Source organism: Saccopteryx leptura, chromosome 1 (genome assembly GCF_036850995.1).
Source record: "Saccopteryx leptura isolate mSacLep1 chromosome 1, mSacLep1_pri_phased_curated, whole genome shotgun sequence".
NCBI lineage: Eukaryota > Metazoa > Chordata > Mammalia > Chiroptera > Emballonuridae > Saccopteryx > Saccopteryx leptura.
Window position 1 is genome coordinate 271,785,836 of NC_089503.1, and position 17,488 is coordinate 271,803,323.

The following is a 17,488-nucleotide window of genomic DNA, read 5'->3' on the forward strand; positions in this document are numbered from 1 at the left end:
TTGTGCCCAGCAGAGGGGTCAGAGAGAGAGTCACAGAGAGGATTGTAAGGACAAAGACTAAAGGGAAGTCTAGGGTTCATATTCAAAAGAACCCATGCACTCACTTCTTTCATTCAATTTATATCTACCAAGCACCTGCTATGGGTCAGGCCACTCAGGGGCTGGTGGCATAGTGGTGAAAAAGACAGTCCCAGTCAGGGCCGACTCACCCAGCAGGCATGGTAGATACAGTACTTACAGCCCATTATAGAAGCTGTAAGTTGGTGCAGCCACTCTGGAAAACAGTCTGGTAGTTCCTCAAATGTTAAACATAAGACCCAGAGTTACCACATGACCCAGCAATTTCATTCACAGGTATATAACCAGGAGAAATGAAAACACTTGTCCACACAAAAACTTGTAAGTGGATGTCCACAACAGCACTAGTAATGATGGGCAAAAATGGAAAAAACCCAAATGTCCATCAACAGACAAATGGATAATCAAATGTGGTATATTCATACAATAGGTTATTATTCTCTCTTAAAAAGGAATGAAGTACTAATAAATGCTACAACGTGGATGAACCTTGAAAATGTATGGAAGGTAAAAGAAGCCAGACACAAAGACCATATAGTATACAATTCCCTTCATATGAAAGTCTAGAATATAAAAATCCATGGAGACGAAAGCGGATTAGCGGTTGCTAAGGGCTGGAAGAAAGAGAAGACGGAAGGCAGAGGGGAGGTGTGGGGGTGATTTTTAAAAAAGCGAGTTTTTTTGTGATGAAAGTGTTCTTAAATTGACAGTGATGATAATTGTATATGTCTTGGAATATACTAAAATCACTGAATTGTACATTTTAAATGAATAAATTATATGGTATGTGAAATATATCTCAATAATAAAGAGCAGGGAATTCAGACTTGGAACATGAAAGTACAGATGGGAGAAGTGGTGTAAAGGGGGACATATCTGAGGTTCCCATCCCAGTCACTGGCCTTGAGAAGGTCCCCAGGAGGGGGCGGGGCAAGCAAGCTGGGTCCTGAAGGACAACTGGGCTTAGGAAAAGAAAACAGAGAGTGTGTTCCACACTGAGGGATGGGCAACTGTGAACCAGAAGGCACAGCACCCACCCCATGAGAGTCTGTGATTCAGGAATGTACGTCCACATGTGGAAAAGGAGGGGACAGAACAATGGGCCACAGAACTTTAACTCCCACTTCAATTCCTGTCACTCTGGACCTGGCCCTAAAGCCAGCAAAGTTCCTTGCTGATTAATAACTCAGAGTTCTGAAAACTTACCGAGATGCTCTGGTCTAGAAGATTCCAATAGACCGCCCATCCCTATCCCATAGATCAGTACATGCGGCCCAGGAAACACGCCACTGGAATAAAGGAGAAGAGGGAGGGCAGATTCCCCCACTGTCACTCAGAGGGGGCCTTGAGCCTGAAGACTGTCCATTTGGAATTTCCCATTCTGGAGTGCCCAGGCCCTTGGGGAAGAGAGGCACCACTCAGCCAATATTGAGGGCACCCCAACTTGGACCTAGATGTGAGCTCAGAGACCTGGGCACACCCTCTCCAGAACTTCTACCAGGGGAACCCCTTAAGTGATGTGTAGCAATGACATCCCCCTTCTTTCTCAGGAGATGAATTGAGGCAGGTGGGAAAACATGCCTTGCTGGGGTCCCGCCCCGGGGGGAATCCAGGGGTCCCACAGGAATAGACAGCAAGAAACGAGTGAGAGAGCCAAATTCTTTAGTTCATCTGCCAGGCATCTCTGCCAATTGCTAATATAACTTCATTTTATACACTAAGTTATAATCACATGGTATGCAGAATACATTGATTAATAGTTATTTTTGCTTTAATGTGGATAAATATTCCAGGAAGAGGTTAATACATTTCTTTAAGCTATAAATCAGGTGGTAAGCCATTCTAAGTGCAGTTATACAATAACTTGAGCAGCAACAACAATATTGGCATCAGCCTTACACAAGCTTCTAAAGGGTCCCTATTGAGTAATAACTCTGCTTTGCCTAATGGCCTATTGTCTAGTAAAATCATGTCTGTCTGCTTTTTTCATATACTAGTTAAGTTCTAACTTTATTTTTCTCAGAGTGTTCCATTAGCTGAAGGTCAGGTATGTAAGAGGAATGGAAAGTTTTTCTATTCTTCTACAATATGAAAAGGCTAGGGGGGTTAAGTAATGGGTTACGTAAAGGCTGAAAGGTGCTTTTTTGTTTAGCTACTGTTTCCTACCTATTCATAAGTCACAATCTATTTTTTCCTAATATGATTTATAGAGAAGGGACTTAGCCCCTTTCAGGGGATACCATAGCCAGCCTCCTATGTCCATGGGCCCAGGCAAGGGGATTTATAGGCTTTTCTGTGGAATTCACACCCTCTGTCTCATTTCCAGAGAAATGACTGCGAATCTGCAGGGAAAGCACGGTGCAACTATTAACTCCAGACGCTGACCTTGTGCCATAAGTGACAGCACACACACCCAAAAAGGAGGAAGAACAATCAAGTAGACCCAAGAAGTTAGGAGAGAAGTGTTGTTGCGCCTCTTCTTTGCTGTGACTGTGTCAACCTGCAGCTGTTGATCAGCTCCCGACAATGCCTCCTAGTGGTGGCCTGGTGATTCACACCCTCTTCACCTGGGCAAGCATCTGAGCTTCCTGGGCCAGCCTCACAAGGTGCTGGGATACAGAGAGGATCAGGCCCCCCCACACCTAGCCTGGGATAGGAAGGGTGACCCAGCTGCCGGAGCCAGAGCATCACTGTATTCCATTTGCCTCGGGACTCCAAATCCAGGCCCATCCAGAACTCTGCAGTGGGGAACCACTCTGCAGTGGGGAACCACTCAAAGACGCCTGAGGGGGGGCAGGGAGAATCCAGATAGAGCTCCTTATATCTGTGTCTGTCTCCATAGAATGTCTCCCATTTTCTTGTTCCTCTTCTTACCTTCTCAGTGGGGCCTCTCTTCTCACCAGAGGCTCTCTGCCTCTGCCCCCCAGAGACACTTGTCTCTCCAGGATCCCTTCTTCATCTCAGTCCCATCAGTGGCATCAGGTGTACCCCCTCCTGCCACTCTGCACCCGGAGCTCAGATTGGGGGAAATGGTTTCAGAAGTGGCTCTATGAGCATAGGAGGGCAAACTTAGGACCACTGAGTCTAATAGAAGAAAGCAGGCTGGGCACCAGTCATCCCAGCACCTAAATACAATGCCAAGCACACATCAGCCCCCAATAAAGGTTTGTAGAAGCAAACAGACCTTACACCTATGATGGGCAATATTTTTTACCCTGGACAAGTGAAGCTGTGTGGGCAATGTGAAGAATTTAGATTAAATGTGAAAAAATCATCCTGCCTGGGGGGTGAGGATGGACCCAAACAAGAGGGAAACTTTCTCTCTCCTAAGAAGTGTTTAGATCCCATCTAAGGGGCATGAGTCTGAGAAGGCAGAGAGGTAGAGGGCATCGGCAGGGCGGGCTCAGCCTCTCCCTGCCTCCCTCCTGCTGGGGGAGTCCTGACCTTCCCTTCCCACAGAGCAGGTCTCAGCAGGAACACCTCCCAGTGAGGGCCTCTCTCCAGCACAAACTTGTCTCTGGGCAAAACGGAAACACTCTGAAGGAGGCATTTAGCAAAGCCTTCTTAGTATCTGGGATTTCCCTGTCACCTCCTTCCCTTCCGTTTGCTCCAGTACACACACACACACACACACACACACACACACACACACACACACACACACACAGCAAGCCCAGGGTTCCCAGACCCTGCCTAGCCCCTCCCCGCCCCCGTCTCCCTTCCATCAGCAGTCTCCCTCCTTGCCCCCTGCACAGGTTGCATCCTGACAAGCCAGCAATCATCCTACAGCAGCACAGTGAGACGCCGTGGCTGGGCTGGGCCAGCAAGTATCAGGATTACATTCAGGCTGACTGGCAGCAGTAAGAAGAAACTGTCATCAGAGTAACAAAATATTCAGCCTGGAGTTCCCAGGGCAACTCCTCTTCCTCTTACCTCCTAAAAATGACTGAGGGTTGTGTTGTGCATCATCTGGTGAAATAATACCAGAGAATTAAAAACTGCTGATGGTGTCAGCTCATCCCAGAACAGGGGTTACGCTTGACTGGTCCCAATTACCCCCACCCCACCCAGCCTGGTCAGGGTTGAGGAAAGCTGAACCCAGATGTGGGACAGCCCAGGAATGGCTGATGGGGTAATGAATGACTGCTGGAGCGGGAAGGGGGTGGGGTGCTGAGCAGGTACAGGGATGACTGCTTAGAAGTGAAGGGAAGGTTATGCAAGAAAGAGGAGAGGCAGAAGGAAAAGAGGGAAGGAGGGAGGGAGGGAGGAAAGACAGCAGGGGAAAATGGATGACCACAACCACACAGTGTACACCAAACACCTTCACATTTAATTCTCATGGTACTGGGGAGTAGGAACCACTTCATTCTACAGATGAAGAAATTTCCCCCAGGTCACTCGTATACCACAGAGAGAGAGTGTTTGTTGACTAGCAGTGCACAGTGACAATAAAAAGTGGATCAACTTTTAGTTGGTTATATTATTGTTTTTAAGTTCTCTACAGACAAGCACCCCTTATTGCCTCCTCTCCAGAGCAAAACCCCTGCCACCACCTTGCCCTCGGTGCACACTGTCTAAGGTCACACTGCTGGCAGGAGGCAACACTGGGCCTAAACCTAGGTCCATCTAATTCCAAGGCCTGGATCAAGTCTTCAGTCCTGGGCCTGGCACACTGGCTGGTGTTCTCTATGCCATCCCTTCAGCTCACCTCTCCCTGTCACCTCAACAGGGTCCCCTCGTCCCCTCCCCAGTCTCCTGCATCCCTTGCTTCAACTCAGAGGAGGTGGATGCCCTCTCCTCAAAGTGCCAGCCTCAAGCTGTGCCAAGAGGCCAGAGCTGGAGGACAAACTAGGTTAGTTCACCTGCGAGTACTTGCATTTCTGCGCCACCAAATGCCTAAGTTCCTCTTCATTTTACACCCTGTTCCTGTTTCCCCTTCCCTCCCCCCTCCACCTTTAATCTTTGTGGTGTCTTATTCATTCAACAAAGCTACAAAACATGCTCACCATGTACCCCATCCTGCTGAGGACTGGAAACACAGAAGAGAGCAAAATATGTAGCAATGCCTGCCTCTTGCTTTATTCCAGCAAAGGGTGACCGTCTCTGAGCCAGCAAATCCATGCAGGAGAGGACCGCAGTGGTGAGAAGTGCTGAGGGAAAAGGGCACAGGGAGGGGAGACAGGCAGTACATGGGGGAGGGGGTTTTTAATAGGGGGTGGCCTATGATCAAAGACCTGGAAGAGTTGGAGTGTGGAGTGCAGAAGGGAAGCTCAGGATAAAGATATGCCTTGGGCAGTCATTAGTAGATAGATAGTATTTAAAATCATCAAGTTGTATGATCTCACCAAGGGGATGAGTATAGTAGATAAAGATGAGAAAGCATACCAGGGCAGAGTCCAAGAGGCTGCAGTGTTAGAAGCTGGCACCATGAAGAGGAATTGGCTGAGAAGACTGAAAAGAAGCAGCCAGTAATAGGGCAAGAAAATCAAGAGAGTGTGGTGTCTGGAAAGCAGAAAGAGGAAAGTGTTTCAAGGAAAAAGGAATGATCACTTATGTCAAATACTGCGAATGAGTCCAGTTAAATGAGAGCTGAGAACAGAGCACTGAATTTAGCAGCATAGGGGCCACTAATAATCTTTACAAGATGTATTCCTTTATCATTGTTTTTCTGCTCCTTCTCCTATTAGACACCTGATAACTGGGTCTATGAAAAACAACAGAGAGACTTCATAAAGAATATCTACCAAAAAACCTAAAGCTCACATCATGCTTGATGATGAGAAAATTGAAGCTTTTCTACTAAAATTGGGAATAAGGCAAAGATATCCCTTCTCATCACTGCTTTTCAACATCATATTGAAGTTGTGGCAATTTCAATAAGGCAAGAAAGGGAAATAAAAGGTATAGAGAGTGGGAAGGAATAAAGAAAGGAGCTCCAGTCAGAAGCACACATCCCCTTCCAAGTAGAATCCCGAGCATCACAAAAGATCCCGGTGTCCCATTAAGCATAAGTGTCCCCAGGCACAGGACAGGTAAAACAAACCATGTTATCTGCTAAAATACAAAAGGAAAATGCCTGCTTCTGAATCCTGAAATATCCGCAATATTGATAACAATGATAACAATATTTAGTCTTAGAATTTTTCATCTTCTATCTTAATGCTTATTGCTTTATGTCTATCTTAACCAAAGATTCATCAATAATTAAGAAACCTGCACAGACAGAGCTATAGATGAGCCCTCATCTGAATTGGAGTGGGGGGCTCAAAATCATGTGCTTAACTTTCCACACAGATAAATGGCCAAATTATTGGTATGTTTTAGCTTCAAATTATGCATCAAAAGTATTGACTGGTGGAAATCCTCAAGATTAATCTTCCCCACCACCATGAAGGCAGAGGCTGTCTTTTCTGTCTCTGTTCTTGTAGTACCAAGCACACTGACTGGGACAGAGTATGCACCTGATAATTGTTGAATGAATGAATGAATTAATCTTCTTTGAGTGTCTCAAGTTAGGCCTGTGTCTACTCTAACCCAGATAAGCTTTACTAAAGATTGGACTCCTATGTAAACAGCCAAATCAGATCAAAGAGGATAGATAAAGCACTGCAAACAATTTTTGGACAATTTAATCCATCTACAGAAATGCAATAAACTGTATTCTCACTGTACATTTTTTTTTTTTTGTATTTTTCTTAAGTTGGAAACGGAGAGGCAGTCAGACTGACTCCTGCATGCGCCTGACCGGGATCCACCCGGCATGCCCACCAGGGGGCGATGCTCTGCCCATCTGGGGCGTCGCTCTGCCGCAACCAGAGCCATTCTAGCGCCTGAGGCAGAGGCCACAGAGCCATCCTCAGCGCCTGGGCAAACTTTGCTCCAATGGAGCCTTGGCTGCAGGAGGGGAAGAGAGAGTCAGAGAGGAAGGAGAGGGGGAGAGGGGGAGAAGCAGATGGGCGCTTCTCCTGTGTGCCCTGACCGGGAATGAAACCCGAGACTCCCGCTCGCCAGGCCAACGCTCTACCACTGAGCCAACCGGCCAGGGCCGTACATTTCTTATTAGGAGCTCTGAAGAGCCTATCTCTCTTCTGTACACCCCATCTCTTTAGTGGGGTATGTCTATATAGATTCATCCCTTGTGAGCCTCTTGCTATAGCTATCACCATCCTAACTTTCTGGTGGTTAGCCACAGTTACAGTGAAAAAGTCTATTGGATTTATGACCAGAGCAAATAAATGTCCCCTAATAGCAATTGTGGTGGAGTTGTGGGGGAAAAAATAGGACCATAATGTTTATGTGTTATGCGTTTTTAATGTTTATAAGTTTGATGTTAAGCACTAATCCTAAGGAGAACAGGTGTGTCTGTGATCAGCTCATTGTTAAGGAGGTTATAGGCATGAAGAGTTTCTGCTAACTACCCAAGCTCATAAATGCCTCCAAATGGCTTTTTTTCACTTTTATGAGGCCAATCTTCAGATCCCCATACACATAAAAAGGGTGAGAGGGATCCACTAACCTTAGAGGGACTCCCAGCTCCAGCCTGCCCCGCACTCTGCAACTGCTGCTTTGCTTTCACCCAAGAAGCCACCATGTCTTGCCGCTCCTACCGAGTTAGCTCTAGTCGCCGTGTGGGCAACTTCAGCTCTTGCTCAGCAGTGGCTCCTCAGAACCTGAACCGCTTCCGGGCCAGCTCTGTCTCCTGCAGGAGTGGGTCCAGCTTCCAAGGCCTTGGTGGCTTTGGTAGTCGGAGCGTCGTCACCTATGGATCGTGCTCACCCCGGGTGGCAGCTGTAGGCCTTCGTCCTGTCTCCTGTGGACTTGGCTTTGGTGCTGGCGGTGGAATGGCCCTTGGCTATGGTGATGGATGTGGTGCGGGTGTCGGCTTTGGGGCAGGCAGTGGTGTTGGGCTGGGGTTTGGAACCAGGAGTTGCCTTGGCTATGGCTTTGGTGGCCCTGGCTTTGGCTACAGAGTTGGAGGAGTTGGAGTCCCAGCACCCCCATCTATCACAGCAGTGACTGTTAACCAGAGCCTGCTGACCCCCCTCAACTTGGAGATTGACCCCAACGCCCAGAGGGTGAAGAGGGATGAGAAGGAGCAAATCAAAACCCTCAACAACAAATTTGCCTCCTTCATCGACAAGGTACTCAATCTCTGGGTCTGGGGTGATGAGAGCTAAAATACACTGGGGTGTTATTTCCCTTAAAAATATGGCCCTGGCCTGGGGCATTGCTCAGATCCTTCAGGTGTGACCCAAAGGCATTGCAGTATGGTTTCTGGAGCACTCTGCCATGGAGTGAGGGCAAGCCTGAGGAGCATTGCTGGTGGGATAGACACAGAGGTTGTGTGTGCTGGAGTAAAGAGATCCAGCCACATCTGAGGGCATCGGTACAAACTGAGACCTATGACCCAACCATTTAGAACTACCCCTCAAACAGGCTGGAGACATTAGGATTTGGGCCAGGTGCTGACTCTTAGAAGTTTAAAACATTTTGTCCTTTGAGTCTCTCATGCTCTCTCTGAAGTTTCCATAGTTCCTGAGGCTGGGTGGCCACATCTGTCCAGATTTAGAACATTAGAGAGTTGAGTTGAGTTATTTTTGCACAAAACAAAGAATTTGCACATCCATGTGGGGTGTCCGGGTTCAGCCTAGTTGCCTAAATTGAAGGAATAGTGGGGAACCACTATGAGTAGTCATTGATCTTCAGACTGATGAGAAGAACAGTGATACGGAACTGATATCCCACAAACCATGTCTCCATGGAGTGGGAATGCTCTGATTGTATCTGAGATTGGAAACTCACTTCTGCAAGCTTCAGTTTCCTCATCTAAAATGAGGGGTTGGAGCAGATGATCTCTGAGATCTCCTCTGGCTCTGTAAGTCTCAGCTGACAGGATATGTGGGTTGGTGGGTATGACCTGTGACTAGTGAATTCCTACCTCCCAATGCCATATCCCACCCCAAATGTACTTTATTTTGCTCCTCATTTCCTGCCAGGGATGGCTGACATTAGTTTTTAGATTTAGACGAACCCCAGCTCAAGCAGAATCAATCTAACTTCCCGATGAACTGGGGAAGTTTTCTCAGAGGGCAGAAGGAGAAATGGTCCTGAGTGTTTTGGTTCAAAAGCCTCTGTTTGTAACTAAAACTGGCTGAACACAGGAGGGAGTTGCAGCCCTGATCTTCCAGATTCTATTGAATGAAAGGAGAAATGAAAGCCAACAGAGGAGAGAGCAATATCACCACCATGTTGAGAGTCATTTCTGGCCCTCTGAAGAACTGGTGGACATGTAGGTGACTCTGTCAGGCACTTCAATTGCCCCTTCTGTGCCCCTGTGGATTTAGGTGCGATTCCTGGAACAGCAGAATAAGCTTCTAGAGACCAAGTGGAACTTCCTCCAAGAGCAGAAATGTGCCAGGGGCAACCTGGAACCCCTCTTCGAGAACTACATCACCAACCTGCGGAGGCAGCTGGATGTATCCAACAGCGACCGGGCCCGTCTGGAGGCTGAGAGAAACAACATGCAGGATGTCCTGGAGGGTTTCAAGAAGAAGTAAGTGGCATCTGGATTCCACTGACTAAGGACTGACATGGGTTGGTATCTAGAGCAGCCCCCAAACTCACATGAGAGCAGCTGGAAGAACCAGGGTTGAATGCTGGTTTCGATACCCATCCTGGAAACAGAGGTGGGGACAGTGATGCATAAGGGAGCGGGCCCTCTGTGGGCCTGGAGGAAAAAGAAGATTTGAAATTGGGCATGGTTTTTTTCTTAATCCTGACTGTGGGATTGGGTGAGTTAGCCCCCCCCCCTCAAAAAAAATGAGCCCTCTGGTTTTGAGAACAGTGCTCAGGTTCAGCAGCAAAGTGAGCCCTACTTCCTCTATGGTCGTGTGCAATGATCTTAAATCTTTTCTAACAGACGAGCATAAAAATGGACCAGATTTTCATATCCCACTTCATATTTGAGAAAGTAAGAGGGATTCGGAGAAACCGAGAGCTACTAGCTCATGCAAGGTCTTAAAGAAGGGACGGAGTGGCTGAGAGCACGTAGATGGCAACAGGACACTGTGCTCCTGGGCAGAACAGGAGAGGTCTTAAGAAGCTCCCTGGGGAGCAAGAAATCATTGGCTCTCGGCTCAGAATGAGAACTCACCCTCTTAATTTTTATCATCCAGGTATGAAGAGGAGGTGGGATTACGGGCCAATGCTGAGAATGAATTTGTGGCTCTGAAGAAGGTAAAGGAGAGCAATGGGTCCCGGCAAACTTCTCCTCTGGACAGCAAATGTTCTCAAGATCCCACCACCCCCAGGAAATTACCCAGTCAGCCCTGTGACATGGCACCCCTAAGGTCACAATAGGTTCCCATCAGAGTTCTAACTTGGTCTCAGATCATTTAAAATCAATTAGATTATTTCTATGTCCTTTTAAGATTCTCTTGCCTCTAACTAAGCATCAAAAAAGTTCTAGAAGAGTTTTTATGTGGCCGTAGAAGAAAAGTAATAGTCACCAAGCCACATTTCTACCCAGTGACTTTACCATCCTTCTCACAGCCTGTCCCGGCCCTGTGAGGACTGGTCTGATCTGCCCACCCATCTCCAGACTGCCATGGTGAAGAGGGTAAACAGTGCACAAGTAATGAACGTCTTATCCTTCTCTCTTTTATGCAGGATGTGGATACAACTTTCTTAAATAAATCTGATCTAGAAGCCAACGTGGACACCCTAGCTCAGGAAATTGAATTCCTGAAAAACTTATACATGGAGGTAAGGGCTCATCCCCTCTGAGTCATATGAGATCAGTGATTAGCCTGGACTCCCTGGGGAGTTCATCAGGACTGGAATATTTATTTCCTAACAGTTGTTGTCATAGATCTTTCTTCCCACTTAAACCTGTATCCTCTATGAGTCGATGTACCTGCCAGTGGAGAAGGCAAGGCAAGCAGGCTTCTTGGCAGCCTGACTCATGTCTATAAATGAACTCCCTGGCTCTATGACCCAGCCTCTCCATGGCCAATCCGAAGATTGGGGTCTAGGAATGTCACTTCCTAACTATTGACCAGAAGACGCTGGAAATTGATTTGTTAGGAGATCTAAAAAAAAAAAAAAACTATGTTTGACCTAATTAACCAAATGAACTAGCTCTCTTTTGCTTCCTAAGTGGCCTGTTTTGTCTGGTATAGACTCAGCCAGAGCTGAATGTCTGGTTCTGAGTAGAAATGCTAAAGAGCCCTCACCTTGCAGGTCAGTTCATGCTCTCTGGTTCTACTAAGGACTTGGGTTATAAAAATTCCTAGACTGCCATGTTCTCAAGTGTTGTCAGCTCACAATAATCCATGAATGGCACAGCCACTCTGTGGATAGAGTTTAAGCCTTAGCATAATTCTCACTCCTCTTCACCTAAAACCAAGGCCCTATGGTCTTACTATTCACCTGAGCAAGATGGGGTGTTAAAGGGAGGTCTCCGAGGACATAACAAGAGTTGAAAGTCAAATGGAAATGGTTCTCGGTCATGTCTTTTGCTTTGCCCTTGGTTTGGACAGCCTGTTCCATTGCTTTGCTCTGAACAAATAAGTAATGCTCTCTGCTCCTGACACTGCATCCTGGGGACCCTGAGGCAGCATCCCAGTCACTGATGAGACTCTGAGTCTATCTGTCTTACTGATTTTCCAACACAGGAAATACAGTTGTTGCAGTCACACATCTCAGAGACCTCGGTCATTGTGAAGATGGACAATAGCCGGGACCTAGACTTGGATGGAATCATTGCTGAGATCAAGGCCCAGTATGAAGAGGTGGCCAGGCGCAGTAGGGCTGATGCGGAGGCTTGGTACCAGACCAAGGTGAGCAGAGGAGGGCTGGGGAAGGGTAGAGGCAGCTCTGGGGTAAGACTTGTGTACAGTGAAGTCGGCTGAGATCCCTAACTCAGCTGAAGTTGTGGTCTTGACCCAGCCTTTGAGCCCTCCGAATATCCCCTCTTCCCCACCCCTTCCAGTATGAGGAGATGCAGGTGACAGCTGGCCAGCACTGCGACAACCTACGCAACACACGGAACACGATCAGTGAGCTGACCCGCCTGATCCAGAGGCTGAAGACAGAGATTGAGCATGCCAAGGCTCAGGTGGGCAAAGAAAAATAGAGAAATCCCCTGAGGGAGAAGGAAAAGGACTCTAAGATTTGAGGTGCCCCAAGTCTGATGAGATAGGGGAGACCACCAGGACCCAAAATTGAACCAGTGGAAGAATTAGTCCAGGAAGACTTTACTGGAAAAAAAAAATGTGGAAGGGAAGGTGAGTCTCCCATGTAGAAGGTCTGGGGCGACTTGGAGGAGCAGGTAAAGCAGAAAGACTAGATTTACGCTCTGGACCCCATGGCTCTTGGAGCAAACAGACATCAGGAAGTACAAAGTCAGTTGGAATGGAAACTGAAAATTAGCAATGCTTCACCCATGGTGACATCAAACTTCAGGATCACAGTCCCTAAGAAAGTAGCCACATGGGCTCCATCACAGGCTTAGCACCAGGCTGTGTCCCCACTAACAGGGAGCTATGTTTCTCATCTGGGGATCCCCTCGTTGCTGCCAAAACCCACCTGCAAACTGCCTTCCCTGCAGCGGGCCAAGGTGGAGGCCGCAGTGGCTGAGGCGGAGCAGCAGGGCGAGGCAGCCCTCAAGGATGCCAAATGCAAACTGGCAGATCTGGAAGGCGCCCTGCAACAGGCCAAGCAGGACATGGCCAGGCAGCTGCGCGAGTACCAGGAGCTGATGAACGTCAAGCTGGGCCTGGACATCGAGATCGCCACCTACAGGCGCCTGCTGGAGGGCGAGGAGATCCGGTGAGTGCTCTCAGAGCAGCAAGAGGGAATGAGGTCAGACTCGGGCATCCGGACTACGTAGAGAGAGGGACTGGGTGAATTGCTGAAATAAGCAATCTCTAGAAGTAAGAGAGCCTTTCTGCACACACCTTGGTGGAGGATTAGAAGATGACTAAATCTGTGCCTCCGAAAGCAAGTCTGTAGGTAGGCTGCACCAGGAACATAGGGATTTGGTTAGCTTGCTAAATAGTTTTAGAGTAGGATCTAGGAACATGTCATTTTTAAAAGCTCTCTGAATGCTTGTACAGCCAAGGGTGAAAATCTGGTCCACTGGTCTACTCAGCCAAGAAAGCCCTGCTGAGAGCAAGCAGGTTTTCAGGGAACAACACTACTTGTTGACTGACTTACTTCTTTCTTTCTCCAGGCTCTGTGAAGGTGTTGGACCAGTAAACATATGTAAGAAACTTAAGTTTTTTTCCTCTTCACATTTTTCTCCTGAGGCCCTTCAAATTTCCTTTAAACTCAAGCCCATATTAGGGTCAGGAGCCCATGCTTGGGCTGGCCAGGAAAGTCAGGGGAGCAGGGACCATCTGGCCCTGGACTGGGAGCATCCCTTTAGCAGAGGTCTCAGATCTCCCTAGAGCCTGCTTTCCACAGGGTAAGTAATCACTAAGGTTTGCAGGACCTCCTAAGTGGAGCGGGTTCCAGAAGAATGACAGCCCTTTCGTTTTGAGTGGCCTTGTCCTTTAGGAACAAAAGCCAGGGGAGAAACGGAAGGCCTCCACCAGGGAGTTTTCTACCCCCCTGATGGCAGGGGATGGGGCAAGGCTGAACGGAAGTCCCTCTGCTACTGCAGCTGCTGCCGCCAAAGTATTGGTTATATTCAAAGCAGGCAGAGCACCATGCTTGGCACTGCCGGGTGGGGGCACGAAGGTGAGCCCCAGCCCCTGCCCTCTAGAATTACAAACTTCTTGAGGAGATGAGTCCTATACACTGTTAGCCTGCTCCTCAAAGGAACCTGCGGGGGTGGGGGGGGAGGCACTGGCAACTCCCTTTCACTCGCTCAGAAAAAAATACGTGATTTGCCAGAAGTAACATAGTCAGTAGCACAACCAGAATTCAAACCCAGATTTCTGACTCCGAAAGTACAAAAATACACAGGTGTGTGGTAGAACTGAGTGCTAAACTGGATAGGTCAGATAGAGCTGCAAATGCTTGGAGGACGGTGCCTGCCTAGGGAAGCAGACATCGAGGAACAGCTCTCTGCAGGAGGTCAGGCTTGAGCAGAGGTCAGAAAGAATTCTGATAAGAGGAAAGGTAAGGGCGGTGGGGATCACAGATGAAAGCTATCTAAGCAAGCTGTAGTCAGATTAGGGTCCTGGGAGCACGGAGGTGTGCCCAGTGGAAACCAGAGGGCTACAGAGCAGGGCCATCAGTGGGTCAGAAGAGGACTGACAAGTTCTTGGACAAGTTATTGGAGGGGCAATGTGGGGACCCCCAAGGGGCAAGATATAATCAGAAGACAGAAGCCTCATGGCTTTGTAAAAGCTGCTGCTTCAACTATCAGTATAATGTGGCTCACTACCTTCTCAACAATACCCAGCCAAACTTTGGCCATTTATAAATGAGAACCAACCTGTGGCTATATGCAAATATCTGGAGAACTGGCTGAATCCTTCCATTTTACTCTGAATGTTTGACTCTAGTCAACATTGAGTCATCCAGACAAGAGAACAAAACCGTGGGTATTGACTGTAAACAATAGGGACCACTCTCACCCAGCCCACTCCCCTGATGCCACCGGCCCTGGCCTCCCACCCCGCAGTGCAGAGCATGAAGGACACGGCAGCCTTGCTGACGATCTCTTCTTCCTGCAGCCGTGAGCAGCTCCCGCGGCGGCATGGTGTGCGGGCCTGAGCCCCTGGTCCCCAGCTCCACCCTCTCACACGGCAGAGTCACCTTCTCCAGTGGCAATATCCACTCTGGCGGCATCTGTGGATCCAGCCTGGGTGGGGCCCGGGCTGCCATGTGCGGCGGAGACCCACTGAGCACAGGCCCCCGGGGAGGCTCCATGCTCCTGGGGGAGGCCTGTGCCCCCAGTGTGCCCTGCCTGCTGCCCACCGAGGGTGGCTTCAGCAGCTGTAGTGGAGGCCGCAGCAGCCGTGGTTCCAGCGTTCGCTTCATGTCCACCACCACTACCTCCCGCCGAACCAAGTATTGAGAGCCTGGTGCCAGCTAACCGCTGCCCAGAGAAGAACCATCTCATTGTATCCTGCTTCTGTCCCCAAGGCGCCTGGACTCGGTGCTGGAGGGACTACCCTTCAGCCCAGGAAGCGACACAGCTCTGTCTGGTCTGCATCCTCTGGGGGCCATTTTTCGCCACCTAGACACTCCATCCACAGCCCCATCCAGACTGGTTTCTCTCTGACTTCCAATTTCCTTCCCTTGGATCACTCCTCAGCATACAGCTGGACAGCCTCAAAAAAAATATGGATTTAATACAATTATAAAAATCTGCCTGGGGAGAAGAGGAACAGTCCAAACCAAAAAGAATGCATGGGCACCGTGGCCAGCCTAGCTTTGGATTGATGTGGAGAACAGAAGTTGACTGTCCACATTACAGGTGTCCTTGGCCCACCATCCCTGCTTCCTTCCTCTTACTTTCCCTGGCAGAGGAAATCTATATCCTTCTTTTCCTGAACCAGAAAGATCCACAGTCCATGATGGCCTAGGGGATCTCTTAGTCCCCGAGATGGTTCTTCTCTTAGGGGCACGTGTTCTGGCTGCTTCTTTTCCTGGGTTATTGGTTAACTCTATGGCCTGTGAGCTCATGCAGTGGGTTGGGTATTCATAGAGAGGTGGGCTCTGCTATACCCCACACAGCTGTTGGTGGTGTGAAGGGAGGCCCAGCCGCATCCACTGCAAAGGGGCTTATGTCTGCAAGTTCCAGGGAGGCGTGGGGTGGGTAAGGTACCTATTTGTACTGCTCTTTGTGTTCCTGGGTTTTCAATAAACTTGCCAAGCTACCATCACTAGGACTCTGGCCTCTCCTTCTGGATCATGCTGGAGTGGAGGAGGTTGCCTCCTAGACTCCATCCGGGGACATGCTAAAGGCAGAGGCTGGTACCCTGGGTGCAGGATAGGTGCTGAACAAAGAGGGCTTAGGCCTCTCTCTGGAGGAGCTCACAGTTCAACACAAGAGAAAAGACATAAAGCAAAGTCTCTGAAAACAAGTGCCCACTTCTCTCCAGGCCTTGCCCTGCAAGCCATAGGTGTGCTTATCCTGACCAAGGTGAACCCTTCCATCTGTTCCTTGGATCCCACCCCACACCCAGTCCCTTTGGGATCACTACAGGAGCCTCCTGATTTTTCTGTCCCCATTCGTATCCTCATCCAACTCATTTGCCATGAAACTACTACTACAGAGGCCTTGCTCACATAGAAAACTGATGATGCTTATAGCCCTAAATAGCTCCCCATTGCCTTCCAAACAAAATAGCTCAAACTTAACATGGTATATAAACCTGAGTGATCTGCTCACACACCCTGTGCATCCCCCTTCCCCATGTACTCCACTTTCAGTCTATCTTCCTTTATCTGTTCATTCAACACTTGATAAGTGCTTACTACATGCCCGGCCTGATGCTTGGGAAATAATAGTGAACAGGACTTAGTCCTTATCCTCAAAGAGTTTATAGTCTGCTTCCTAGATAGACAGGCAAACAAGCAATCGTGACTCAATATGCTAATTGCTGTGTTAAAGGTAGAATCAGCCTGCAGTGGCGCAGTGGATAGAGCATCAGACTGGGATGCAGAGGATCCAGGTTCAAAACCCCGAGGTCACCAGCTTGAGCCCGGGCTCATCCAGCTTGAGCACAGGCTCCCTAGCTTAAGTGTAGGGTCACCAGCTTGAGCGTGAGATCATAGACATAACCCTACCATGGCTAGCTTGAGCCCAAAGGTCACTGGCTTGAAGCCCTAGGTCACTGGCCTGAGCTGGCTTGAGCAAGGGGTCACTCGCTCTGCTGTAGCCCCTTGGGTCAAGGCACATATGAAAAAGCAATTAATGAACAACTAAGGTACCACAAAGAAAAATTGATGCTTCTCATCTCTCTCCCTTCCTGTCTGTCTGTCTCTATCTGTTCCTCTCTCTGACTCTCTGTCTCTGTCAAAAAAAAAAAAAGTAGAATCAGTGCCCCAGTGCACAGAGGAGAGGCTCATCCCAGATTTAGGGTATTGTTAACTGCTTCCTGGTGATGTGGTACCTCAGCAGAGAGATGTGAAGAATGATAAGTTAGTCAAACTAAGAAGTAAAAAGTGTCCCAAGCAGAGGCAACAGCATGTTTAAAACCAAGAGGTTCAAAAGAGCATGCCCATTTTGGGGGTCTGCCTGGGTGTGAGTATGACTATAGCACAGATGGAGGCAGAAGTCAGCCAAGGTGCAGCCGTGACCAGCACCCTGGACAGAGTCCCATTAGGACACATATCTCACAACAGATAGTGTGTGCCATGCTGCCTCACCTCAAGAGTCGTCCTTAGAGAGCAGGAGGCACATTTTCCATTGTTACAGCTGCCACCTTGCCCAGAGTTCATCTAGCAA

General features: G+C 48.5%; 2 protein-coding genes across 1 annotated transcript; both read left to right on the top strand.

Moving 5' to 3' along the window:
* Nucleotides 1-17,488, top strand: part of LOC136383579 (keratin, type II cuticular Hb5) — a 70,250-nt gene that overhangs the window by 33,101 nt on the left and 19,661 nt on the right.
* On the top strand, nucleotides 7,604-15,914 carry KRT84 (keratin 84). Its single transcript, XM_066353489.1, has 9 exons — nucleotides 7,604-8,219; nucleotides 9,423-9,631; nucleotides 10,254-10,314; nucleotides 10,747-10,842; nucleotides 11,754-11,918; nucleotides 12,071-12,196; nucleotides 12,689-12,909; nucleotides 13,313-13,344; nucleotides 14,766-15,914. The coding sequence occupies exons 1-9, from the start codon at nucleotides 7,668-7,670 to the stop codon at nucleotides 15,107-15,109; spliced, it is 1,806 nt and encodes a 601-aa protein (XP_066209586.1). The 5' UTR covers nucleotides 7,604-7,667; the 3' UTR covers nucleotides 15,110-15,914.